Here is a 27,570-nt window from a genome sequence, read left to right on the forward strand (position 1 = left end):
GGTTCCCTTCTACGTCCCTCCCCATTAATCTAGTCAGGCTTTCACTTGGCTTCTCGCAAAGTGTCGCGAGTCTTGACAGGGGAAGCCGGCCTGGGTGGAGAAACCGAGAAAGGGAGGCCGGGTGGGAGGGCCTTGCGCTAAGGGAGCGTGGCTGGCTTAGGCGGTGCTGTGGTTGGTACTTCGCTGTTGGGGAGGCTCTGAGGTCGCCCGGATCAATCTTCCCAATGGGTTATTGGGAAAATTAGCGGGTAGAAAATCTTGGGGGTCGGAGGCATTTTTTTCTTGGCTCCGCCCTCTTCCTGTTCTGCGAGCTGGGCGGCTGGCCCACCGAGGGGGAAGGGCAGCTTGGCGGGGCTGTGGAAGAGGGCTCTGCGCACGCGCGAGTCCGAGTGTGTGAGTGTTTGTGTTCACGCGCACGCGCGCGCGCTCCTGCATTTAGGAAGCCTGGGAAGGACCGGTGTGCTAGGAGATGAGCGGGGAAAGCATAGTTCCCTGTCTTTGGTACCAGGCACTCCTGACTGTGCGCTGACCCTCCCCACCCAGCCAGCAGCCTTTTCCAGAGAGGCTGTGGTCCGTAGCCTCTGTTCGTTTTCACTGCAGGACCAGGCACGAAAGTAAGCAAACCTCGATCCTGAGGTCTTCCCTATTCACCCNAGCAGAGTGTGACTAGGTTTCTCAAGAGTTTGCATGAAAGGGAAATGCGTTTGAAAGCAGAGGAAAATAGCTAGATCGTAAAAAAGTCAGTTCGTTTTGATGAACACTTTTGCTCTGCTTACCATGTGCTTTTTGAATGTGGATTGTCTATTCAGTATAAGGTTTTATTAGCGAAGCAAGGGAGTTTTAATAAGAAAAAGTTTAAAAGTTTCTCCTTCCCAGCTTTGTGAATGGTAGCAACTAAGGTTTTCTGTTCTACATGGTAAACGACAGTGGTGTTTCAAAAGCTAAGGGGGAAGAGTGTGAATTTGGGTCCTTATCCTAATGTAAAGACCCGATATGCAGTTGTCTTAGGAGACGTTTTTTATATTTGGGGCTTTCCTTCTGCTGTCACTCCTCTTTCCTGTTAATTCTGGCTCACCTCAGCCTTTTTCGGAAGTCTTTTGAGACTTTTTGGAGCGAAGCCCAAAACTACCGACTTGGGTTAGTTTGGGGGGTTGTATGTGATTGATGTCAATTAGCAAGAATCATCAGAAGCGTATTTGGAGAGTGTTAATCATTTGTTACGTTTGGTATAATGGGAGGTAATCAAGTACGGTTATTTGTAAGCATTTTATCCTGACAGTCTTAAGTTCATTCAAAAAGCCAAAATTTGTATGGCCTATGACTGATAGAGTGACAGCTTAATATGGGGTAGCTTATCCCTCGAATTGATAGTTAACTTTCCGGTCATGACCTCATTAAATCTTATACTTTGTTGGATAAATTTGGATTATTCATGTTCCCTACCAAAATTTTTTGAGGAAAAGACATTAATTGGCAACAATTTAAGGATATTAAATGTCATGTATAAGACCTTTGGCTAATATATTTTATCCCTTACAGGTTAAAACAAAATGAAGATTTTTTCTGAATCTCATAAAACAGTATTTGTTGTAGATCACTGCCCTTACATGGCAGAATCATGCAGACAACATGTCGAGTTTGATATGCTGGTGAAGAACAGGACCCAAGGAATCATCCCTTTGGCCCCCATCTCTAAATCCTTGTGGACTTGCTCAGTAGAATCTTCTATGGAATATTGTAGAATAATGTATGATATATTTCCTTTCAAAAAACTGGTGAGTGTGAAGTACAAGAAAAATGATTTGGGGGGATGGATTTAACTGCCTGTTACATTTTTTTACGTAAGAATTTACTATAGATTTGACTTAAAACTGTATACTTCTTTAAAAATGTGGTATTTAGAACTCTTCTTCGGGATTAATATGTATATGTAATTGGGGCCAATAATAATAACAGCTAACAGTTAATGGCGCATTTACACATACCAGTCATTTCCAAAGTGCTTCATATTTATGAAATCCATTAATCCTCACAACAGTCCTATAAGGTAGCTACTCTAATTACTGGGACAATATTCAAAGTATATAATAACCCGAATAGAACAGGCACTGACCACTGAGAACTGTTGCTGGCCTAAGCAGAAGGGATGTGGGCTGTGAGCAATGTCAGATGTGTTGGTATGTACCATCTGAATATCAGCCTTGTTTATTATTGCCAGTTGGAGATGTAGACACTGAGGTGAAGACAGGAAAGTTGTCCTGAGTCACACAGCTAGTTAGACACAGAACCAGAATTTGAAGCTAAACAGGCTGGCCACTTACAGTGTTTGTGAATACACGCTAAACTGCTGCAGGATTTGGCTATTAGAAAGAAATGCTGTTAAGAATGCTAAGCAGAATTTGTTTTTATCCACAAGAAGAGAGATTGAGGATTGATAGATTCCAAATATGAAAATTACCTTCAGATTTCATCATTTCAGCTATTTTATTTTGGGAGAGTCATTTGGTTAGCCACAAGTGGATGCTTTGCTTTGTCTGATTTGGAGCAGCCTGGTCTGGGACCTAGCCATTTCTTAGACTGGCACAGGCAGGGCATTAACAGTAAGCCTGAACATAAAGAATCTATATATTCACATATATTCCAAGTTAAATATAAGTTGTTTTTAGTCCCTCTGTAAATTGTGCATTATGTAAGGTAAAAAAAAAAATATGAAAGGAAGGTTAACTTGTCTTTTAGGGTGCAGGCTTTGGTTCAAATTCTGGCCTCATTAGCTACCACAGTGTGACCTTGATCATATTGCTTAATTTCTCCAAGCCTGGTTCTTCCCATGTAAGCATAACACCTACTTACTATGATGTAAGATTTCAATGAGATAGTGTAACCGAAGTGGCTAGTAAAATATGTCCCTGTCAGGTAAGGCTTAGGAGAGAAGGATCCTTATCAAATTTCTTAGGGGTGCAAAACTAGTTATTTCATGGATAGTAGGAAAAAAGATCATAGATTAGATCATATAGTCCAGAGGAAAGAAATAATTTCACCCTCTTTCAAAAGAGAACATTCGTCATTTTATATATTTTCTAATATATCCTTACCAGCATTATCATCTTCCTTGATAGTGTTTTTTTTTTGTTTGCATTTTACTTTAGAATAAAGTCCAAATGCACTGTTTTGACTTTCAGTGCCTTTTGTGATATGGCTACTGCCTGTTTCTCTGAGTTTTTCTCCCATCCCTTTGCCTGTTCTGACCTTTTCATCCTTTTGAGGCCTTTGCATTTGCTGTACCAGGAATTCTCTATCCCTAGCTCTATTTATGGGTGGTTTCTTTTGGTCATTTTGGATTCCCCTCAACTGCCACTTCTATAGAGAGCCCTTCTCTGACCACCCAACCTAAAGTAGCTAACCAGTTTCTTTTTTCATAGCATTTATCTCTCACTGAAATCATCTTGTGCATGTATTTGTTTATATTCTTCCTGCCCTCTGTCTTACCACTACCCCCCAAACCCCTGGCTTTCCCCACATTGTGAGTGCTGCAACTTTTATTCATCACTATATTCCCAAATCTCCAGTGCCAAAGATAGCACCTGGCAGATACTAGGCGTTCTAGAATCATAAAGTGAATGAATGAATCAGCAAACCAGTGCTAGGGACTGCATTTTATTTTAAATATGATGTGATTTCAGTGGAATTGGATGTGAATACTAATTCTGTCTTTGAAATCTATCAGGTGAATTTCATTGTGAGTGACTCTGGAGCACATGTTTTAAATTCTTGGACTCAAGAAGACCAAAATTTGCAGGAGGTATGGTTAGGTTTTGAGCTGTGGCCATTTTTGAAAATTATCTGAATGTGATAATACTTTCTTGAAAAATGATTTAAAAGGATTTTTTTTTATCACTGTAGTATTTGCACAAAGTTTTAAAACACCAACTGATACTAAATGAAAGCCAGCTATCTTCCTTCCAGTCTTTCCTGTTTCTGAAAGCAAACTTTCAACTCTAACTCATCTAGTATTTACTTCCATATTTCTAAATAACAAATTTTTATTGCTATGATAGAGTTCTCAATTTAAACTTTATTTTTTATCATTATTGTTAGTGAGGATTTAACTTTTATATTCTCTGCCACTCATGCCCCTACACCTCCCTTCTTCCCTTCATTTTCTCAATGTTGTTATATCAGAATTTTTGTTAATTCAGAATTGCGTATTTGCATTTTAATATCTACATAAAGTGTTACTGCTAAGCTTAAGTAGTATATGTAGTCACTTCCTTTCTCTCTGCCTCTCTTTTTTAAGGTTTTATTGAGATATGATACAGCACTGTTTAAGGTGTAAAACAATAATTTGTCATACATATTAATTCCTTTCTTCTGTGACTCTCTGTTTTTTCCTGCAATGTATCATTTCCTTTTTTTTCTTAATTTGCTCAATTTTATGTATATCTGTTGCTGTTTTTCCTCATGTTTCTATAGAACTTCTCAATATTTTTATCATAAATGTATCAGAAATTTAGCAGCTTGGTTTTTTTGTCTTGCGAACTTTCTTGGAGCACACAGTCTTTTGCTTCAGTTTTAACTGGCTGCTTTATAGGTCTGGTGTTTTCTAAACATTATTTGTCCAAGGATATTGGGTTTGCGATATATTATGTTCTTTGCTTTGTTGAATTGGATGGAAGACTTCAGTTTACTGGTTTCTTTACTGATGAAGATGTACATGAGAGACAGATATTAGTAAAATTTTTGAATACATTGTTTGAATTATTTTATGTTAAAGTTTTTTGGTTAATGGTCGGTCTTCAGTGGAAATAATCTCATCTAAATGCGTTTTAAATGCAACATTTTTAAAGAAAATGTGTTTATCCCAGTGTTTGTCTTAAACTGTTATGATGAGTACCATGGTATATGTAAACATACCTAATCCTTTATTCTTTTGAGGTAACTCATTCAGGCAGCAGGCTTTTATTGGTTGGGCTTTGCATTTATACCACTCCAAAACGCTCTTTATTCTTTTTTTTTTTTTACTTGAAAAAATCTTAAGGATTCTGTACATTCTCCTTGCATTTTCTTTTTGAAATGGCCTGTCTTTTTGCTTTACTTCTTTCAAGAGGTACTGTGAAAGAAGCTTGAAGCCTATCTAGTTGTATATGAAAAAAAAGTAGAAATTGGTATAAGTTTTCCTTACTTCACCTCTGCAGTGCAGTAAAAGTTGTGCATCTGATAATGGCACATATAGCAATGATAAGAGAATTGCTACTCCTCTCTGCTTTCTGAATGTGAAGGCACATTGTATCACACTGATTGCTTTTAAATTGTGAACAGAAGGGGAAGCTCTAGTTCAGAAGGCAACTGTATAGTAGCTCACTGGTGTTGAAGATTATATGAAATAATTGACATGTATAAATTATATATAATCTTGTCTGTGTTAACACATTTAATGTTTAGCTTTGGTTATCCATGTCACACTTTTTCCCTGGTTATTGTGAACAGTCATGAGTAACAAGTGAAATGGATCGAAGACAAATTTGGGGGCTAGAAGGATTAAATGTCATTTGCTTCGACTCCTTCGACTGAAGGAATTGAGGCCCACAGGGGCTAGATGTTGTTTGACTTCTATACCTGGGTCCAGGGCTCTTTCTGTTACAGCACATAACTCTGTCCTATACATCTTAAATTTTATCACCAAAAACCGTCAGACTTCAGGAGTTTGGGTCTGGTTTTTGTTGGCTAAATTAAATCAAGTTTGGGAGTATTACACTAACATGGGACAGGTTACGTTAGTATTTTCACTTTCAGGTTAGGAGGAATTGACCAGGGTCACACAGTATTAAAAGGCAGAGCCAGAATTTCAACCCATTTTTGTCAGACCACAAAAGTTTAACTTGCTTTCTGCTACTTTCCTTAGGACCACAAAAATCCCTCCCCTAAAAAGCTACTTTTTATTGAGCTTTTCTTATGTACCAGAGACTTTACATAGTCATTTATACACAGTCTTTTTTCTTTCTTTTCTGATTACTTTTTATGAATAGGTAATACCTATATAGTTTAGAAATAAAATTTACATACATACACATGTACATATGTAATATGTGTTAGTAAAGGGTAAACCTTGAAACCTTTCCAACTCACCCCCTGCCTCAGTGAGTGTGCTAGATCCTGCTAATACCAACTTTGCATTCAGTGGATTTGACATCTGCCATGGTGGGAATATTTTATTTAACCATAGATATTGGCAAACACTACAAATTAGGGGTTTCCCCCACTCTTTGGGGAGCTGACTTACTAGCACATCACTATTCCTGTCCACCACTGTTTCTCATGGCTCATTCCAGAGTGTTTTTATGCATATACAAAGCAAAGTCCTTCCATTTTGTCTTTTTCAAGATTGTTTCAGCCATTTTCAGTCCCTTGCAATTTTGTCTGAATTTTAGAATCACCTTGTCAGTTTTTACAAGGAAGTCAGCTGGGATTGTGACAGATTATGTTTAATCTGTAGTTCAGTTTGAGTAATGTTGCACTTTTACAATATTATGTCCTCCAACCCATGAACATGGGATGTTTTATATCATTTAGGTCTTTAATTTCTTTCAATGTTTTTTAGTTCTCAGGAGTGTAAAATTTGCATTTCTTTTGTTGCTATTATTCCACAGTATTTTATTCTTTTGATATTATTATATTAGAATTGTTTCCTTTATTTTCAGATTGTCCATTGTAAGTGTGTATTTGTTTTTGTGTATTGATTGTGTATCCTGCAACTTGCTGGACTTATTATTTCTAATAGTTTTTTAGTGGATTCCATATGATTTTCTACATACAAGATCACATCATCTGAGACATAGAGATAATTTGACTTCTTCCTTTCCAATCTGGCTCCTTTTATTTCTTTTTCTTAATTGCCCTGGCTAGACCCTCCAATACAGTGAGGGATAGAAATGATGACAATAGACATCCTTCTTCTATTCTTGATCTTAGAGAGAACACAGGTAGGCTTTACTGTGAAGCATGATGTTATCTGTAGGATTTCCTAGATGCCATTTTCTGCTAAAGGAGGTCCTTCCATTTGTAGATTGTTGAGTGCTTTTATCATAAAAGGGTCTTGGATTTTGTGAGATGCTTTTTCTATGTTTACAAAGATGACCATGTGATTTTTAAAAATTGTGTTGGTATTGACATTAATTGATTTTCGGATGTTAAGTCAACTTTGCATTCCTGGGATAAGTCCCACTTTGTCATGGTGTATAATTCTTTTCATATGTTGCTGGATTTGGTTTGCTAGTTGAGGATATATTGTTGAGGATATTTGTGTCCATATTTATAAGATACACTGGTCTGTAGTTTTCCTGTGATGTCTTTGTCTGACTTGTACATACTCTTGTCAACATAATTATGTTCCCTTTTGCTTAGCTAATGGCAGCATTAGCTGCTGTTGGGCCTCCCAATCCCCGAGCAGATCCAGAATGCTGCAGCATTCTGCACGGCCTCGTTGCCGCAGTGGAAACCCTGTGTAAAATTACAGAATACCAACACGAAGCTCGAACTCTACTAATGGAAAACGCAGAACGTGTTGGAAATAGAGGACGAATAATTTGCATCACTAATGCAAAAAGGTGAGACATTAATCACAGTAATTTTTTCACTGAGGGAGTTTTAATGTCTTGTTGCAGTTTTTATTTAAAAACACAGGACAGCATGTTAGCTGTTAAGCATATCTCAGGTGGCCTAATACGGAAGCTGTATTTATCCAGTTCTTAAATAAAGAGTCATTTCAATGAAAGCTATGTAGATTGTCATCATGTAGGTTAGTCTGACTTTTTTTTCCTCACTAGTTTTTTAGCTGGCTGTTTGGAATTGTGAATGAGCATGCTGAAGACCATCCTCACGAAAGTAATTTTAAGTGCCTGTAACAAGATACTACAGCTAACTAGTGTGTTTAAGTTTGTCTCCTGTTTATTTTTGTTCTTTTTTATGCTGCAGTGATAGTCACGTGCGAATGCTTGAGGACTGTGTCCAGGAAACAATTCACGAGCATAACAAGCTTGCTGCAAATTCAGATCAGTGAGTATAAACATAAGTGAACTACATATCCCATTTTACAGTCACGTATTTCATTGTAATTACTCCAATAAGTTCAATAGTAATTGGTAGTAGTCCCTTTAATTCTCTACTGGCTCTACTAATTAGTTAAAAAATGTATGTTTGATATGTACGTGGGGAAAACAAATATAGCAAACAGTTAATGAATCTAGGTTAAGGGTGTATGTGTATTCATTGAATAGTACTTTTCCTTCAGCTTTTCTGTAGGTTTGGAAATTTCAAAACAAAAATTTTCAAAAATTAAAAAAATTTCAAAATAAAAACTTCTCGCATTACAAATCCTATGTTCCTAGAAACAACCATTTATAGGCAGTGGTTAGTATTGCCTGACTTTGTCCTTAAAAATCATTAGTAAAAGGGAAACAAATGTATAATATATTCATTTTCTCTGTTGTAGTTACCTACTGAAAATTTCCCTGATTATAAGACATTTTCCTTTATTTTTCAAGCAGACAAGAAAGTATCATTTGTGCATTTGAATTAGATTCATATATTTACTGAATGCCCATACAAGCACAGCAGTTATACAGTCTTTCTAAATATTTAGCTTTTGTGTTAACAGTAGTATCTGATTTTAGTATTGGTGTATTAAACTCTTAATAGTCTGCCTATCTGGTTTCTTTACATACTGTGTGTTCTTATATCCTAAGTGAAAAGTTTCTCTTTAAGTCTCATGCAGATTCAGAAGTGTGAACTGGTTTTGATACATACTTACGCAGTTGGTGAAGACAGCCTTGTGTCTGATCGTCCTAAAAAGGAGGTAAGTGCGGAAGTAATGGAAAAAAAGATCATTGTTATATATTAATAATAAATGCTGAGAAGGGTTAGCATAAAAATGGTCACATTGCCACCAAGACTTTCTGCCAAGAAGATATTTAGAGTTGGCAAAGCCATCTCTGTGGCAAAACACCTAGGTTGGTCTTCATGTTATAATTGTAGATTTTAAAGTGTTTTCTGTTTTGCTTGCCTATTAAAGTTTAATTAAATGTGTTGCAAAACCGTACATAGTTTGTATTGTTCCTAAAATTTCAATTACTGTAATGGATTCTAGTTGTTTTAATAACTTTATTGTATAAAAATCGTTTTTTCCTCATTAGAGGAGCAATACATTTTTTAACAAAAATAGACTCCAATAACAAATTAATTTTACCTATCCAGAGGATAAAAAGCTAAAGCTAATTTTTAATCTTGCTTTATTTTTTTAAATAAATTCAAACAATTTTAAAGGAAAAAATGAGTCTGTTGACTTTTAAGTGGATTTGCATCATCAGATGTTCTCCATCAGTGGTCTGTGTTTAGAAATATAGATGTATGTATTTAATTATATTAAACATGTATGTTCTTATGTTCTGGTTTTTCTCTTAGCCTTAGTTAATATAAACAGGTGAAGTATTATAATTTTTTATGGTTAACTGGTATTTTTAGGTCTTTAGTTCTTTCATTGTGTTTTTAGGTGGTTTTCAGTGAAAGGTCCCTTTTTGTTAACTTTTTTCTGCCTCTTTCGATAATGTGGCAGTATGTTGGCTTTACTTTGTAATAACTAAACATTTATTTATAATATATATTATGCCCTGGACTGAGTAAAGGTTGTTTTCTTGTCATAAGTAACTTTTGGCTGCCTGATCACATTTTTCACATCTATTGGTGAAATATGTTTGTGGCAATTTCCATTAGTCTTTATAATAAGCAGTTTTATCTGCAGGTGTTTTTCCTCTCCGTAAGATTACTTATTTTTCTACAGTATTTCTATGGGCCATTTCAAATCCATTTTGTATATAGATAAATAGAAGTAAAAATTATAAGTTAAATATTTGAATCAAAGACGTGCACTCTGAGTTTCAAGAGGAAAAGGACTTTGCCTGTTTACTGCTGTATCATCTAATAGCTTGTATAGTTTGTGGCATATAATGTACCAAGTTCTGCCTAGTACCTGTCTGTTGAATGAATAAATGTATGAACATTTCTTGCTAAAATAATGATCATTGTTAATTTATGGGCTTTTTTGCTTTTTCTAAATTCCAAGAAGTAAAAATATTTAATTTTTATAGACTGAAGTAAAATATCTGACACCAGGTCACAATGTATTAATGTTTTCTTATTATTTTTATATATATACACATACTTTTTTGTAGTTATCCCCTGTTTTAACCAGTGAAGTTCATAGTGTTCGTGCAGGACGGCATCTTGCTACCAAATTAAATATTTTGGTACAGCAACATTTTGACTTGGCCTCAACTACAATTACAAATATTCCAATGAAGGTAGGCAGTACTTTTTTCTTGCTATTTTGAAATCTCTGCTTTGCTTTTTAAATATTTGTTTGACATGTATTATTTATTTTAATTGAACCTTAACTTTTTCTCCCCGTATCATATTTTCTGTTTTGCTAGCCCACATTCAGTGTCTTTGACCAGGTCAGTACATAGTGAAAAGCAACAAGAAAGGATCACAGAACAAAATTCTGTTTTTTTCTTTCCCTTAAGAGTATATTAGCTTTTTTGTTTTTAATTATGTACTCATTATTTTCATCAAAATATAATCTCTATCTTAAGTGATTACTTTTTCTGTGATTCTTTTCCTGGCGGTTATGTTATTAGATTTTACTTTGTGCATTCTAGTGGATCTTTTATTTCCTGTATTTTTGTTCTTGCTCATCTAGTGTGAAGGTGTTTGTAACTAATAGGCCTGACCAGAGAAACATAGCTCATAGTTTTAAAAAAGTTTATTATGCTGTAGTTGAAAAACCAAATATATAAGTTTTATGATTTTACTAATGGATTTCTTAGGTACCTATTGCTACCTGTTTACTTCCATTATGTCATCATTAAGTTGTCTAGGACAAGCACAGTTTTAAGTCCAATTCCATTGTTTTGCCGCCATATGATGAACACTGAATTTCAGGAGAAATATAACCTGTGCATTATTAATTTCCTCCTTATACCAATGGCTGGCTCTTTAGTAGAAATTGTGGCCTTATCCAATCGAATGGTGTGGATGCAGAAACTATCAAGTAAAATAGCATAATATATTTTAATATATGTAATTTCATGAGTTACAAGAAAAATACTCTGAGGCTGACAGATACCTTGTTTTTTAAATTTGATCATATTTGTGTGTGACTGGTGTGACCCTTTCTTCAATCTTTGTCTTTTCCCTGTAAACTGAGAATTCTTGAAGTTCTTATTTACTAATTAGTGAAAACAAGTTAGTAAACTTGCTTATTAGTCTGTATTTGCTATTTTATATAACTGGTGTTGCTAATTTCCTATAGGTATTTAAAGATGCTATTTCCGTCTTTAAATAACTATTTCACTTTTAATTTGTATAAACTATGTCAATTTCACTTATAAAATGTATTGGCAAGACAATGCCTTTGGAGTAAAAAACTCTAAAATTCTGGAAGAGCCAGATATGTTAATTCTGATGTAATGTAAGAAAAATCATTAAATACTTTATTACTTCTATATAGCTAGTAGTTTCTAAGTAGAGTTCATTTTGCCTTGGAAAACTGTTGCATCTTTAAATAGATTAATTACTGAGCAAACTGTTCCACTATCATAGTTAAATATTGTTGGGTATATTTTACTTCACTTTAAGTAAAAAGCAAAATGAGTAATAACTTCATTATTTTGAAAATAAAACTAAATTATTTTAACTTTTACTTTAAGGAAGAACAACACGCTAATACATCTGCCAATTATGATGTGGAACTATTGCACCACAAAGATGCACATGTGGATTTCCTGAAAAGTGGTAAGAAAAGGGCAGTGACAAGTTTTATTGTGTGAGATCAAACATATGAAAGCATGTAACAACTTTGAGAAGTTTGTCAGTAAACAAACCTGATTGGCTGTGGTCCATCTCTTTCCAAACTTATTCCACAGCTCTGACTGTCAATGGCCATGGAACTAGTGTTCTGTAGAATTTACTTTGGGAAACACTTGGCTTCTGGAACAAGTACCGAGTGCCAGTACAGTCATGTCATATTTTGTCTTTTGCAAGCACATCACTCTGGGAAAGCAGGAGGAACAAGAACTGACTTGAAAAAGTGATGGAGTTCCAGCTTGCCTGAATAAACATCAGTTGTTATGAAATCTAAATTTGTTTGTTTTCTTCTAAAAATTATTCAAGTCAGTAGGTCTCCTCACCAAAATAATGATTTCTGCAACTGTATTAGCATAACTTGGGAGAAGATTCTGGCATTAGTAGATAAGAGTTTTAGCAAAAGCTTTGCCACCAGCTAGCAAGCCCCATATGTTTCTAGACTCGAGTTTGCATGCTTTAATAAAGATGCTGGATTAGATGAACTGTAATATTCCATCCATTCCTAAAATTCAGTGAAATTGTCTTAAAGTTTTGAAGTTTGGTTAAATATTTTCTAATGTTTTCTATGAAGTTGATGTCATTAGAGAATTAAATGGTTAACTTTGGTCATGTTTTATGCATCTTTTCTGACGTTAATACCATCAACCAATCATAACATTTGTTCAGTGTATAAGGAATCTTGAAATTAACCTAATATAAACTTCTAATGTGAGAAAAACTATTAAGATAGACCTATCTTAATGTTTAACAGAGGAATGTAAAGAACTTGTTTCTGAAAATACGGTGTTTGGAAATTAAATCAGTAACTGAGTTAATACCAACTTTTAAAATATTTTGAAACAGAAAAATGTTAAAAATATTCTTTGTGACACTGAATATTTCTCTGAGATAGTAATTGACCTGCTGTCTGTGTGACACAAGGGCACCCTGTGTAAGTGCTGTAGTAGCACTGCGGGTAGGGTGCCATGGGGTCATGAGGGCTGCATGTGAGTATGCCTCCCATAGGCTGGCTTTGCAGAGATGACGTTAGACCTGGACTTTGATGAGTAGGCTTACACTTTAGCCCAGATACCTTCCCTAGGCTGCAGATCTACATCCTCTACTGCCTAATTATATCTGTTAGATGGCTCTCAGGCATCTAAAAGTCAGCATTTCCAGAACAACTTAGGAACTCTGCCCCCCAAACTGGTCTTCTTCTATTCCCACTCTTAGTGAATGGCTGGCTCTGTTGTCAACCCAGTTGTTTAAGGCAGAAACCTCCGTCATCTTTGAGAAATCTATCATTCCTCATATCTAGTCCATCATCACATTTTCTTGATTTTTTCTAAGTGTCTCTCAAATACATTCATACAGCTGCATCTCTACTACCATTACCATCTCCCTGATCCAGCCTATTGTGTTCTTATCTACTGTCCCATAGTAGCCCCCTAAATGGTCTGTCTCCTCTCGACCTGTGAGCTAGAATAGCTTTCAGAATGCTAATCCTGACCACGTTCCCCTTTATTGCTTGTGTTACCCTTTGGAGAAGGACCCAACTGTTTAACTGTGTTACCAGGTCCTGCGTTGCCTGGCCCGTTCTTTCCATTCTTCTCTCACAACGTACTCCTGTTTCAGCCGTGCAGGCCCGGAACTTTTCATGCTTCTTGCTGTCACAGTGTCTTGGCATCTGCTGTTTTTTCCTTGCTCAGATATTCTTTCCTTCATTTCTTTAATTTCTGCGTATCCTTTTACGACTGAAACTAGTTTTCACTTTTCAAAGAAGCTTTCCCTCGTGCCTTAGATTAGGTCAGATCTCTCTGTATAGATGCTCATGGTACCATATGCACCTCATCCAAAGCTTTGTCAACTTTATAGTTTGTACTTGTTCATTATTATCTTATTAACATCTATTCACTCTGTTTTACTGTAGACTCCATTGAGGCAAAACATGCTCACTGTTCCATCTTTTTATATTTACTTTCTAGATCCCTCACTTTATGTTTCCCCTCATAAAGTCATTAGGATTCAGTGTAATCAGTTCATTTTCGATTCCTGAAGCTTTCTTTGAGTATTTAACCATCTTATTTTATCATTTCATGGTGCCAGAGGAGAGCAGTTGTATATTATTAAAATTAAAAAAAAAATTTGCTGTCGATTTTCAGTGCAGTGACTAAAATGCCTAAATTAATTAATGAGAAATTTGAAGATAATTGAATATTTATTTTAATCAGAGCTAGTACTCAAACTCCATTTGGTATTATTGTGGGATACTTGATAGAAATGATGTTCTCCCAGAAGTATTTTCTCTGACAGAGTTTAAACTCTTTTGGAGGAGTTAAGTAAATGATTTGCAGTTTGTGATCTATTTAGTAATGTTTCTGTGGCTTATTTTTAAAGGTGATACTCACACAGGTGGCAGCAATAGAGAAGGCTCATTTAAAGAAACAATCACATTAAAGTGGTGCACACCCAGGACAAACAACATTGGTAGGTATTGTAACCAGATTGAAAGAGGGGCGCCTGGGTGACACAGTTGGTCAAGTGTCTGACTCTTGGTTTCGGCTCAGGTTACGATTTCATGGCTTGTGAGTTCGAGCCCCTCATTGGGCTCTGCACTGGCAACGCAGAGCCTGCTTGTGACTCTTTGTTGCCCTTGCTTTCTTACCCAGCTCATGATCTCTCTCTCTCAAAATAAACTTAAAAAAAGAAAGGAAAAAAGAAAAGAGAAAAGAATAAATCAAGAGGTCATTAAAGCGGGTATATATAGGGATCATTAGTTTCTTTTTGAATTTTTGTTCTTCATTGTTTTAGGGGCTCGATGTACATTTTTCCCCCTCTTTTAATTGTGGAAATAATTCCTTTATATTCTTTCAAATCAGTGTTTTCTCCTGTTTCAGAATTACACTATTGCACTGGCGCTTATCGAATTTCACCTGTAGACGTAAATAGCAGACCTTCCTCCTGCCTTACTAATTTTCTTCTAAATGGTAATTTTCAACATTTAATTGTTTGGGCTGAGAATATTACAAGTGAAGTTAATAGTAAGGATATGTGAAAATCTGAACTCTAGAAAGCCCTTTTCTTTAAGATAGCCTAGAACTGTTTTATCTTCCAAAATTCTTCTAAAGTTACCTAATTGTAAATACCCTTTAACAGTTTTATTAATGTTTAAAAAAATTAGGTAACTTTATATTTTTCAGATTGTCATAAAAAGTTTTACTTAGCATATTTTTAAGTATTTTTAATTTTCAAATTTGGCTGTTAGAGTCTAAATTGATTTTTTTTGTTTACCTTGGCCTGTTGATTTTTAAATTGCCAAGTATATGTGGACCTCTTTTTGCACACTATACCTTAATCATCAGTGAACATTATATTTCAGTATTATGCCATATGATTCTTACCCATATGACTTTAAGTCTGTGGCTTCCTTGTGTGAAAATTAAAAAAAAAATTGGAGTGTATTTACTAAATTTAAATTTTTAATAGCTTCTCCAGTTGATTCTTATGATCAACTAGGTTTGAAACCACTGATGTGATGGGTCAAAATTAAGCAAAATTTTATTATAAGACTATGTAAAGTCCAGATTAAAAAACATTTGGTTATGTGAAATAGAAATTCGTTATGGTAACTGTTTTGTTAAGGGAGTATTGTGGAAGTAAATTGAGACTTTGCTTTCTTCCCCAAATGTTGTGTAGCTTTTATAGCTAGAGAGTTATCCAACAGTTGTCTAACTATTCTTCTTGATGTCCAGGAGGAAACTTATATGTACTTGTAACGTATAAAGAATGTAACCAACAGTGTACCAGAGGCCACTATACTTACTTTGGAAAACTGTACAACTATGTAAGCTTTGAGTGACCAAGAAAAAGCTAAGGCTAGAATTTAGACTTTTAGGACTTGAAATGCAAAAATACTGAAGTAGCCATGCTGCTTAAAATATGAGGTTTAATCAATAAAATAAAAAATCCAGACATAAATAATAAGGAAAAAAGTAACAGCCTATATGAGCTTCATCACTGATAGAGTAATCTTGCTTTTGACAGGTCGTTCTGTTTTATTGGAACAACCACGAAAGTCAGGTTCCAAAGTCATTAGTCATATGCTTAGTAGCCATGGAGGAGAGATTTTTTTGCATGTCCTTAGCAGTTCTCGATCCATTCTAGAAGATCCGCCTTCAATTAGTGAAGGATGTGGAGGCAGAGTTACAGACTACCGGATCACAGTAAGATTCTAATATTTATAAATTTTATGTTTTGAGCCTGTCATCATTCAGCAAATATTTATTGAGTGCTTATTACATGCTAAGCTCTGTTACAAAATGAGGTTTGGAGAAGTTGATGGCTTATTATTTTAATTAGGTAACTTTCCGCAATACTTGCTCAAAAGAACTATTTATTACAATGTAGTCTTCCTTATGTATTCAGTGTATGTCAAGAAGTATATGGGTACCATTGACACCTGGAATCTTAGGAAAGAATGGAAATTGATTTGAATATTTCAGGTGGAAGTTTGTTTTCTAGTAACTTAATGGCAAATAAAAACATTTGAATATTTGGATTGCTGGTACTTTGAAATAACACTAAATTTTTGTTATTTAAAGTTATATACAAAGAAATTGTGTCTGTTTTGGGTAGAAATCCTATTCTGATTTTAATTTTTCAGTCCCCCTCTCCTCTTTTATATTTAGTACTTCGTGGTTGTCTACTTTGAGGTGGTGATGAAAATTAAATGTGATTGATATATAGGAATATACTTGGTAAATCACAGAACTGTTCTGTACTGTAGGTAATTATTCTAATTAGGCTTTTCTTTATTATTTTTATATCTTTTTTAATAAGGAGAAAATTAATAAGTATTCTTTGTAGAAAATTTAGAGAATATAGATACCGTTTTTTAATCAAAAACAAAAGATGGGGAAAATTAGTAAGGGAACTCTTAGAGAAAATAACTTTGTTACATATCACAGGAGAGAACCCATCAGGGCAACAGACTAGTACATGTAATCCATACTGAAACATTAGAAAATAGTTTCTAATTTTATTTTATTTGGTTATCATTAGGATTTTGGTGAATTTATGAGGGAAAACAGATTAACTCCTTTTCTAGACCCCAGATATAAAATCGATGGAAGTCTTGAGATCCCTTTGGAACGAGCAAAAGATCAGTTAGAAAAACACACCCGTTACTGGCCTATGATTATTTCACAAACCACCATTTTTAACATGCAAGCGGTAAGTAGTAAACAGCTTTCAACCTTCCTTTTTGATTAGTTGATGTGTCTTTTACAAATACCATTTTTCAAGCAAAGAATGAAATATACGAGTTTGCTATAGTTAAAGAATTAGTAATAGAAAATTGAAATGATTACAGGTTATCTCACCATGGTGATGTTTAAAATCAATTGAAGTTCTCCTTAGATGTTTTGATATTTGTTTTTCAAGACAGATTTTCTTTTTATTTCTTAAAAAAATTCTAACAGGTAGTTCCATTAGCCAGTGTTATTGTGAAAGAATCTTTGACAGAAGAAGATGTGTTAAACTGTCAAAAAACAATATACAACTTAGTTGATATGGAAAGAAAAAATGACCCTCTACCTATTTCCACAGTTGGTACAAGAGGAAAAGGGCCTAAAAGGTAGTTTTTTTCCTTTACTTTCTCTGTATATCATATTTACTTGATACAGACTGTTTTTTAAGCTAAGATTTCATATTATAATTTACATGGTTGGAGAAGTATATATACATAATATACAGGCTTACATGTATATGATTGAGATGAAATGATATAAAATATAGAATACCAGAATCAGGTACATTATAACTTAGAATTGTGTTTAATGATTCCTTTTTTATTTTACCAGTAGCAAGTGACACTTCAGTGTTACTTAAAGAGTATTTCTAAGCATGTCATTATCTATCTTTACTTCAGAGATGAGCAGTACCGTATCATGTGGAATGAATTAGAAACCCTTGTCAGAGCTCATATCAACAACTCGGAGAAACATCAAAGAGTTTTGGAATGTCTGATGGCATGTAGGAGCAAACCCCCAGAAGAAGAAGAACGCAAGAAACGAGGAAGAAAGAGAGAGGACAAAGAAGACAAATCAGAGAAAGCGGTGAAAGATTATGAACAGGAGAAATCTTGGCAAGATTCAGAGAGGTGATTTGTTGATAACATAGGACCATGGTGCCTTTTGGCACATCACATGCTGCACGTAGCACATTCAAACGGTCATTTAATAGTAGTTCACTTAATGTGGGTTTATTTCATTTTCTAACTACAATTTTATCATTCTTAATATCTGAAATATCTTGGGCGTAAGAGTTCCAGGGTTTGTTTTTTTGTTTTTTTTGTTTTTTTGTTTTTTTACTGTTGGGACAAAGATAACATTTAATTTTTTCGTAATGAACTTCTGCAAATCCTAACGTACCATAATTGGTGTCAATATTTGCTCTGTGTTATGAAGATCAAAAGACATGGTTTTATTCAATAAATACTGAGTGCCTGTGATGTGTCAGGCATTTGGCATTAGACTCTTGCCCTGGAAGAATGTACAGTGGTTGTGGTAGAGACAGGCACGTAAGTCAGTGGTTACCCCGAAGCGTGGAAGGGCTCCTATACACATAGACACAGGATATCCTTGGGAGCACAGAGGCGTTTACTTCTGAAACTCTCCCTCAGTAATACACTCTCTTTCCTTAGTTTGTGAGTTGTACAGTTACATCATAAAAAGTAAAGTCTTCTAAATGAAAGAATCCTGACATTTCAGCCGACTTTGTCTTCTACCTCTTTGCCGGTAGTCAGGCAAAGATCCAGGTAAATATTATAATGGCAATGTTAGTGAGTCTCTTAAAAACAAAACAGAACTTACTATGGAAAATTTCAAACATATGTAACAACAGAACAAACAGCCACTCATTAATTTTTCACAGTTCACGGGCAGATCTCATTTCATTTCTGTCCACAGCCGTTCACCTCACCCGCGCCACCACTGTCCCTCCCACATGGGAGTATTTTGAGGCTAATTCTAGAAATCCTATCATTTCATCCAAAAATAAGCAGAGCATTTTATCCACTTTGACTGTAGTTCATTTTCTTTCTTAGGGCTACTGAACTTCTGAAACAGAATCACCTCACTTTAGGAAGAGTGGGGGGAAATCGTCTCTTTCAGACCCCACCAATCTTTATGTATGTTCAAAGTGTTTCTGTTCTCTGATGAAACTCAAAATGAGCTTGGAGTTAAGTTCTTAATTTGTAGAACGTAAATATATTTCCACAGCACATAAACTAGGGCACAAGTAGTAGTAGACTCTCTCAATTTTATTTATAATTTGAAAGAGTATTTTGTCCCTATTTGTAAAAATCAAAATTTTGACATTTCTTCCAAAGATCACATTTCTGACCTTTTTAATTTTAACTTCTTAAATTTTCTCCCATTTTTTCATATTTTACATCCAGCTGTATTACTGAATTATTACATTGTAATGATGAAGGAAAAGGGAAACCTGTGTTTAATTCATTAAGTTCTCTTACCTGATTTTAGGTCGAGGTTTATCTTTTGATTAGTTTCTAGGTTCACTTTGGGAGACCAGCTATCTTTTACTAAAACCAGTACACAAATCTAGCTTAATTATTGAGCCATTTAGATTTCTAAAAATTCAAACTTTCAGTTTTATCGTCTGTCCCTCTAACAGATTAAAAGGAATCTTGGAACGTGGAAAAGAAGAGTTGGCCGAGGCTGAGATCATTAAAGATTCACCCGATTCCCCAGAACCTCCAAACAAAAAGCCCCTTGTGGAGATGGATGAAGCTCCACCAGTAGAAAAATCCAAAGGTAGGGTGGAGCTGTGGTGGATGCTGTGTTTGTGAACACGTTTCCAGTCTAGTTGTGTTTTCTGCGGTGTCGTTTAATATTGTGTCTATGTGAGGAAGAGCTACTAACTGTTCTGGATGTCGTCGGGGAGACTGTCTGCACATCCTTGGAAAATGTAGGCAGTAAAGGTATTTGTTGACATTAATGAAAATGTACTGTCATACCTTTGTTAATGAAGCCTATGGATAGTAAGCACTTTTACTATAAAGTCTGTGTTTTAAAAAATTTTAATTCTGTAAACTTGAATTCACTTATGTTCTTGACTCTATACTAAGTGTGCTAGGTTTACTGAAGACCAATTCTCTTTCCCAAACTCCTATTAGGGAAAGCTCTCATATTACCCATCTAGAAGATGGTATTAAGTGAGTTTCAGTAAAGGTATAAATATTTTCACTGTAAAAAAAAAAAAAATAAGCCCACACTTTTCATTTCATTTTATCTCTTATTTATAGACTGAAATGCTTCCTTTCTTCTTGAAGGAATTCTGGATAACAGAGTTGTGAATTGGGTTTGGGAGCTCCCGAAATCATTGTAGGCTTTAGTTGTCTTAAACTAGATTTAGGCCTTTTAGGATAAATGGCAAATAGATAAAAGGACTGTTTGGTTTCTTGCCACTATGCCTCTCCTAAGGCAATAAGACCTGGGGCCTGGCACTTACTGTAATATTGCACTTACTGGCAGTTTATCCTAGAGAGAAGCCTTGTTTGTTTTTATATACTCCTTCTGTAGTGTGTGTGTGTGTGTGTATAGTGATACATGTAAATATTCCCTTTTCATTGATTTCTTTGGAGCCAGAAAAAGGGTGATCTGATCATATTTGCCTTTCAAGCATTTGCCAGAGTTCCTGGGAAGTAAATAAATGTCTTGATAAATTATTCTATTTTTCATAGGCCAAAATAATGCCACTGTGGATTAAGATGAGAAATTTAGGTTTAATCTAAACAGTGCTTCGATGTTGCTTGGAAAATAGAACTCCAAAACTTAACTTTTTGGTGGCAAAAAGTTGCAAGCAACCAAAACACTGCTAGTAAGAAAACTAAATGATGGTATGTCCATCGGGCAGAATTTATATAGCCCAAGAATGATTTTTGCTACAAATGCCCACTGTTCCCTCTTGCTAATGTGTATTATTCAGATTTCAACTTAAGCAAGTCTTTTTTCAAAAAGGACTTCCTTGATCTCCATTCATAATTAAGTTAGGTGCTTCCATTGCACCCCAGGATTACACTGGGGCGGCATTTATAATGAGTCCTGCATTGACATTGCTTATTGACATCGTGCCTCAGCTACTAATTGGAAACATTTTAAAGGATGGGTTTTTATTTTTTACGTAGGCTCCATACACAGTGTGGGGCTTGAACTCATGACCCTGAGCTCGAGCCTCATGCTCTACTAGGAAGCCTGGGTGGCATCAGTTGCTTGAGTGTCTGACTTCGGCTCAGGTCATGATCTCGTGGTTCGTAGGTTTGAGCCCCACAGCAGGCTCTGTGCTGACAACTCAGAGCCTGGATCCTGTATCGGATTCTGTGTCTCCCTCTCTCTCTGCCTCCCCTGCCCCCCTGCTCAGAATCTCTCTCTCTTAAAAAAACCAAATAAACATTAAAAAAAAAAAAAAAAGTCTCATGCTCTACTAACAAAGTCAGCCAAGTGCTCCAGTCCTGGGATTTTAAAAAATTTACTCTTAATATCGCTACCACTCAGTGCAGTCCTGGCCCATAGTAGAATTTCAATTATTTGATGAATGAAGGAGTGTATGAATGAATGAGGTAAAGAAAAGAAGCAGGTTACAAAACCATATGTACCATTATCTTCATTTTGTTTTTTAAAAAAAGTTTATATACACACATACACCTGCTTGTCACTTTAAATTAAATAGATCCCTGATGCTTCACACGCTGGTAACACCATATAGAGTGGCCCAGCTGAGAAGCAATGTGGTTTCAAATCGCTGTTTTCAACCCTTCTAACTTTCCTTTCAAGGCTGGTACTTGAAATTTGCTTTTTCTTCCATTCTGTTTTACAACTGAAGTCACATGTCTCTTTTGAGCAGCAACATCTATAGGCCTTTTATTATATACTTCAGTTTCATCTGTTTTGGAAAATGACTTCCCAGTACTCTCCAAAGTGAATTTTGTGCCTGATACATACTCTGCACGTAAGGTTGGGCAATTCCAAACATGCTTTCTAGACTGGGTGAAAATCTCTTCAGCTCTCTTTGTACGATAACAGAAAATCCAAAATGAAATTTTATTGATATAGATTAGCATTGAAAAAAGACTAGAACATTTATAGGTGTGAGAGCAGTGATATTACGGGTGATTTTATTTTCTCCTTTATATGTTGTTTTCTAAACTTTAATGAACAGGTGTTAGTTTTATAATGAGAAAAAATATTTTTGTTAGTTTTGGAAAACATATATGCGGTAAGTTTAACTTTTTTTGGTGTGCAATTCTGTGAGTTTAGACAGTGTATACAGTTGTATAACAATTGCACCGCAGTCAAGGCATAAAACAGTTCTGTCACACCCAGAGATTCTCTAGTCCCTCCCCTGTGTAAGCACCCTACACTCGCCTTGCACTCAACCCCTCATAACCGTTGGTGTTTTCCTTCCTATGATTGTGCCTTTTTCAGAATGCCATAGATGTGAGACGATAAAGTATGCTGCCTTTTGAGGTTGGCCTCTTTGATAAAGTGTAATCTGTGTTGTGTGTTTGTCAGTAGGTTTTTTTTTTATCCCGTTGTATGTGACTAGCTTTATTAGAATCTGCCAACTCATTTTTCCAAACTGGCTGTATCATTGTGCATTTGCACCAGCAATTAGTGAGAGTCTGGTTGTTCTGTATCCTCAACAGCACTTGGCTGGGTTTTTTTTCCCTCCTTTGGTAGGTATGTAGTAGTGTTTCACAGTGGATTTAATTGCAGTTTTCCCATGACTGATGATGGTGAGCTTCCTTCCATTTGCCTATTTTCCATCTGTACAGATTTCTCTAATAGAGGGTTCATTCAGATATTGTGGTTCTATCTAAACTGGGCTGTTTAAGAGTTTTTTGTTGGATTTTGAGAATTCTTTATTTTTTCTGGATACAATTGCTTTGTTGGATATGTGGTTTCCAAGTGTTTTCTCCCAGTCTGGTTTGTGTTTCTAACAGTGACTTGCAAAACAGAAGTTTCTAATTTTGATGAAGTCCAATATATCAAAAGTTTTTTTTATGGTTGTATTCTGGTGTTATCTATAAGAAATCTTTGTTTGCATTGCCCAAACTCAGAGGTTTATCCTTACATATTCTTTTATGAGTTCTGTTTTTAGATTTTACATTTAGGCCATGATCCATTTTGAGTTTATTTTATTTTTTCCATATGGCATAAGATATGAGTCAGAGTTCCTTTTTTGTGTGTATGCAATGTCCCAATTGTTCTGGCAGCATTTGTTGAAAAGGCTCTTTTTTTCTTCATTGAATTGCCTTTTGTATCTTTATCAGAAATCAATTGATTTGAGATGGGGGAGTCTATTTCTGTTTTGTTCTGTTTTCTTTAGTGTTCCATTGGTCTATGTGTCTACCCTTTTGCCAATACAATACTGTCATGATCACTATAAGCAGAGTCTTTTTAAAAAAATTTTTTTAGTGTTTTATTCATTTGAGAGAGAGAGCTGGGGAGGGGCAGAGAGAGAGGGAGACACAGCATCTGAAGCAGGCTCCAGTCTCTGAGCTGTCAGCACAGAGCCTGACGCGGGGCTTAAACTCATGAACTGTGAGGTCATGACCTGAGTCAAAGTTGGTCACTTAACCGACTGAGCCACCCAAGCACCCCTTCACTATAAGCAGTCTTTATATCAGGTAGTGAGTCATCTTTTTTCTACTTTTCAAAATTGTTTTAGCTGTGCTAGTGCTTTCCCTTTTCAGATTATGCAGAAAAGAGATAACATAACAACCTTGAAGCTGTCATCATTTTAAAAAAGCCTGCTTGCAAGTTTGATCCTTGGTTGGCATCTTTTAAAATATTCCCTAAATGATGAAGTTATTTTGTCTTACATCTGAGCTGGACATATACTTTCCACTTGGGAGTCTGGAATTTTGGTAATTGTAGTTTGGCAGAGAATGCATTTGTGTTCAGCTCTTAATAAAAACCCAGGACTCTTGAGTCTCAGTGGGCTTTCCTGGAAGAAATAGTATATACACATGGCTGCAGTTTTGCTGCTGGAGGGAGTATGCACTTGAGTTCACCCCTCACTATAGGGAGAGAGCATGGAAAGCCTGTAAGTTGATTCTTCTGCCCTTTGCTTAGTGTGTCTTTTACTCTTACTGGTCTGGTTGTGTATCCTTACTGTGTTGCTGCAGTGATTCTTGGTTGTGACTATAACTTTGTTTAGTTAGTTGAACTAAATAAACTTTACTAAACTAAATTTGCTTCCAGCAAATTACTAAACTAGTAGCTGGTCTTAGGGACCCCTAAACATTTAGAATAAGGAGGTTATATTGCTTTAATTATATAAAACGAGTAATGGAATTAAAGGTTAATTTTTTAATTTGTACATTTTGGGGCGACTTGAGTGGCTCAGTTTAGCATCCGACTTCGGCTCAGGTCATGATCTCATGGTTCATGGGTTCAAGCCCTTTGTCAGGCTCTGTGCTGACAGCTCAGAGACCCACTACAGATTCTCTGTCTCCCTCTCTCTCCGCCCCTCCCCCACTTGCACTGTTTCTCTCAAAAATAAACATGTTTTTTTAAATTTGTAAATTTTGAAGTAATAAATTATACCTTTTCCCTCTTCTTTCACATGTAACACCAGGACCAGTGTCCTTATTATCTCTGTGGAGTAATAGAATCAATACTGCCAATTCCAGAAAACATCAGGAGTTTGCTGGACGTTTGAACTCTGTTAATAACAGAGCTGAATTATATCAACATCTTAAAGAGGAAAATGGGTTTGTATTATTTATTGTAGAAATTGGTTTTGTTACTGTGTTATAAGTTTAAAAAAGTAATAAAACACTGTTTGTTGTGTTCACCAATTTTTTATTACTAATATAATGAGTTGATATGTGTTACTTGTAAAGAGAAAAAATTTACCTTCTTTGGTTCTCAGTACTTTTAAAAGACTCAAATTAGGCTGATCGTAACCCTGAAAATACTTATTTCTTGGAGCATTTCATTGCTCAGTGAACATCATAGAGGGAAAAATTGGGGAACACTTGCTTGGTATACAACATTGTATCTCTCCAAATAATGGGGGGAAAATACTCTGCTTTTAAGTAATACGGTGTTAAGAATATTGACTTTAATTGAACAAGTCTCGAGTCTGACTATTTTAATATCCTTTTTGGAAGACCTCTTGAAAAATGTATTGGGAAAAGGAAATACATTTTTGACTAAATGGTAGAGGTTTTTTCCTTCGTTTTAAGCTTGAGGCAGTATCAGGGAAAAAGTACTTTGAAATGAAACCTTGGGAAAGTGACTTAACTTCTCTGAGCTTCAGTGTGCGCTTAGTGAAACAGGGAACTTCAGAGAAGCAGAGGAACCCTAACTGTAGTCCTTTCTTAAAGGATGGATGTTCTTTTATCCTGTGAATATATAAATAGTTTAATTTCGCGTGAAAGCTGGAGAAAAAGTACGGGTAATTATTGAATGTTGTATTTTACCAACTCATTTTTCTCTCCTGTTTTTCAGAATGGAGACAACAGAAAATGGCAAAGCCAGCCGGCAGTGAGGAATGACTTGAACTAAAGTTTACTATATTGCATACATATTTTGGGCAGAATTTGATATAAGTACTTTTACAGCAAGATTGTATAGTTATGTTGCCTGGACTGGTTTTTACATTTTTAAAATATTTCAACTGACTTTATCTTTTTTGTATTAATTGTAAAATTGGCACATATATCAAAAATATACATTTGAAATTTGTCCTCCCAAATCACACAAATTTATTTTATGGTAAAGAATGTTCCCTCTGGAAATGTTTTTTAAAAAATTCTTAGGCTTCTCTTTGCCAAATAAAACTATTAAAATTTCTGAAATCCAAAATATTGGAGTATTCTTTTAGAAAAAAGACAATTGATTTCATGACTAACAATTTTTAGAACGTAAAGGAATCAGGATTTTAGGTGAGATTTGCAGTATTTAACATAAACTATTTCCTTTTTTTTGTTTTTTGTTTTTTGTTTTTTACAAATAGTTTATTGTCAAATTAGTTTCCACATAACACNCCAGCCATCTTGCCCTCTCCCCTAACATAAACTATTTCCTATTTGCAATATATACAGTGCTGTCCCAAAAAAGAATGTTGTTTTTGTTTATTTTATATTTTACTTTAAATTAGTCTGTGTATGCATTGGCCATTTAAAAGCAGAATTTTTAGGTAGTTGGTGTAAATTTATATTTACTCATTTAAATAATGTTGCATTCTTTTTCCTGCTAAAAAATGTACTCTCCATCAGCTTTTCCTATTGAAAGAGAGGCATAAAGATTACTTCATAGACTTAGAAGAAAAGAAAGTTACTGGGTTTTTGGTGTTTATCCCTGAATAGCATCTTGGTCTCCTTACATCTCAGAAGTGTCATGGTTATGTGGTGTACGTTTGGTTAGTTTCCTTGTGCCTCTTCATCTGGAGGTGTATAATATGCTACAAGAAAGATGTTATTCCATGGGGCGCCTGGGTGGCTCAGTCGGTTAAGTGTCCAACTTCGGCTCAGGTCATGATCTCATGATTCATGGGTTCAAGCTCCGCGTCGGGCTCTGCTGACAGCCAGCTCAGAGCATGGAGCCTGGAGCTTTACATTCTGTGTCTCCCTCTCTCTCGGCCTCTCCCCTGCTCACACTGTCTCTCTCAGAAATAAATAAAACATTAAAAAAAAAAAAGAAACATGTTATTCCAGTGTTAAATGCTAATTCTAGGCTTGTCATTTTTCCCCTGAGCATTTAGTAGAGACAGAGAAAGCTTTATTTAAACTTCAGTAGGGTTCAGTACTTTCTGTTAAAATGACTGGTGTTTAAACAAGGGTTAGGTGAGCTCCCTTGTCAAGCCAATGAAATTTATATTGCTCTTTTGTCAACTACTCACTTGGTCTCAGCCCTTGCATCTGTCCTCTCCTCTAAGCTACAGCAGTTCTGATCCTTACCGCTGTGTGTAAATACACACATAAATCCTACACAAGCATGACCAGGCCTGGTTAGCACCTTGAAGATGCAAGGAGCTATAAACCCAATCCTGAATTATTATATTCTGTTTGGGTTCTGATCTTTTGTGTCTTATTCTTGATACCCAGTTTTCAACCTGTGCCCACTTGAGGTCCCTAATTTGCTTTTTTTTTCTTTTAATTGTTTTTAAAAAAATTTTTTTAATGTTTTTATTTTTGAGAGAGAGAGAGACAAAGCATGAGCGGGGGAGGGGCCGAGAGAGAGGGAGACACAGAATCTAAAGCACGCTCCAGGCTCTGAGCTAGCTGTCATCACAGAGCTCGATGCAGGGCTTGAACCCACGAATCGTGAGATCATGACCTGAGCTGAAGTTGGACACTTAACCGACTGAACCAGCCAGGCGCCCAAGACCAGCTACTAGTTTAGTGATTTGCTGGAAGCAAATTTAGTAAAGACAGCACTCTGCCTGGCGGATTGCAGGACCCAGAGAAGGCCTACAAGCTTAAAAACTTTGCCACAAGAGGGAGCACGAAGTGTGGAACATTTGTACCATAGAAAGTCTGAAATAGCTTCAGAATCTAGGAAGACCAACAGTATCTATCACTCTCTCAAAGGCAGTGACTAAAGATTGGAGGGGTTGACTGCTACTTCAAGAGCAAAGTCAGCA

General features: G+C 35.7%; 1 protein-coding gene across 3 annotated transcripts; it reads left to right on the forward strand.

The window, feature by feature from the left end:
• Positions 1-77: 77 nt before the first annotated feature.
• INTS13 (integrator complex subunit 13) lies at positions 78-25,784 on the forward strand. Of its 3 annotated transcripts, none has more exons than XM_077774516.1 (17): positions 78-614; positions 1,540-1,775; positions 3,725-3,799; positions 7,399-7,601; positions 7,969-8,049; positions 8,758-8,848; positions 10,221-10,349; positions 11,757-11,841; positions 14,290-14,379; positions 14,772-14,879; positions 15,937-16,115; positions 16,954-17,124; positions 17,373-17,527; positions 17,822-18,052; positions 19,588-19,727; positions 24,556-24,691; positions 25,434-25,784. In XM_077774516.1, exons 2-17 carry the CDS (start codon positions 1,551-1,553, stop codon positions 25,471-25,473), a joined length of 2,139 nt encoding a protein of 712 aa, XP_077630642.1. In that variant the 5' UTR covers positions 78-614; positions 1,540-1,550; the 3' UTR covers positions 25,474-25,784. The 3 variants fall into 3 exon arrangements, with proteins under 3 accessions (XP_077630642.1, XP_077630644.1, XP_077630643.1); XM_077774517.1 differs by having other exon boundaries at positions 79-614; positions 14,790-14,879; XM_077774518.1 differs by lacking the exon at positions 14,772-14,879.
• The last annotated feature ends 1,786 nt before the right edge of the window (positions 25,785-27,570 follow it).

Source organism: Crocuta crocuta, unplaced genomic scaffold (genome assembly GCF_008692635.1).
Source record: "Crocuta crocuta isolate KB4526 unplaced genomic scaffold, BGI_CrCroc_1.0 scaffold176, whole genome shotgun sequence".
Classification (NCBI taxonomy): Eukaryota; Metazoa; Chordata; class Mammalia; order Carnivora; family Hyaenidae; genus Crocuta; species Crocuta crocuta.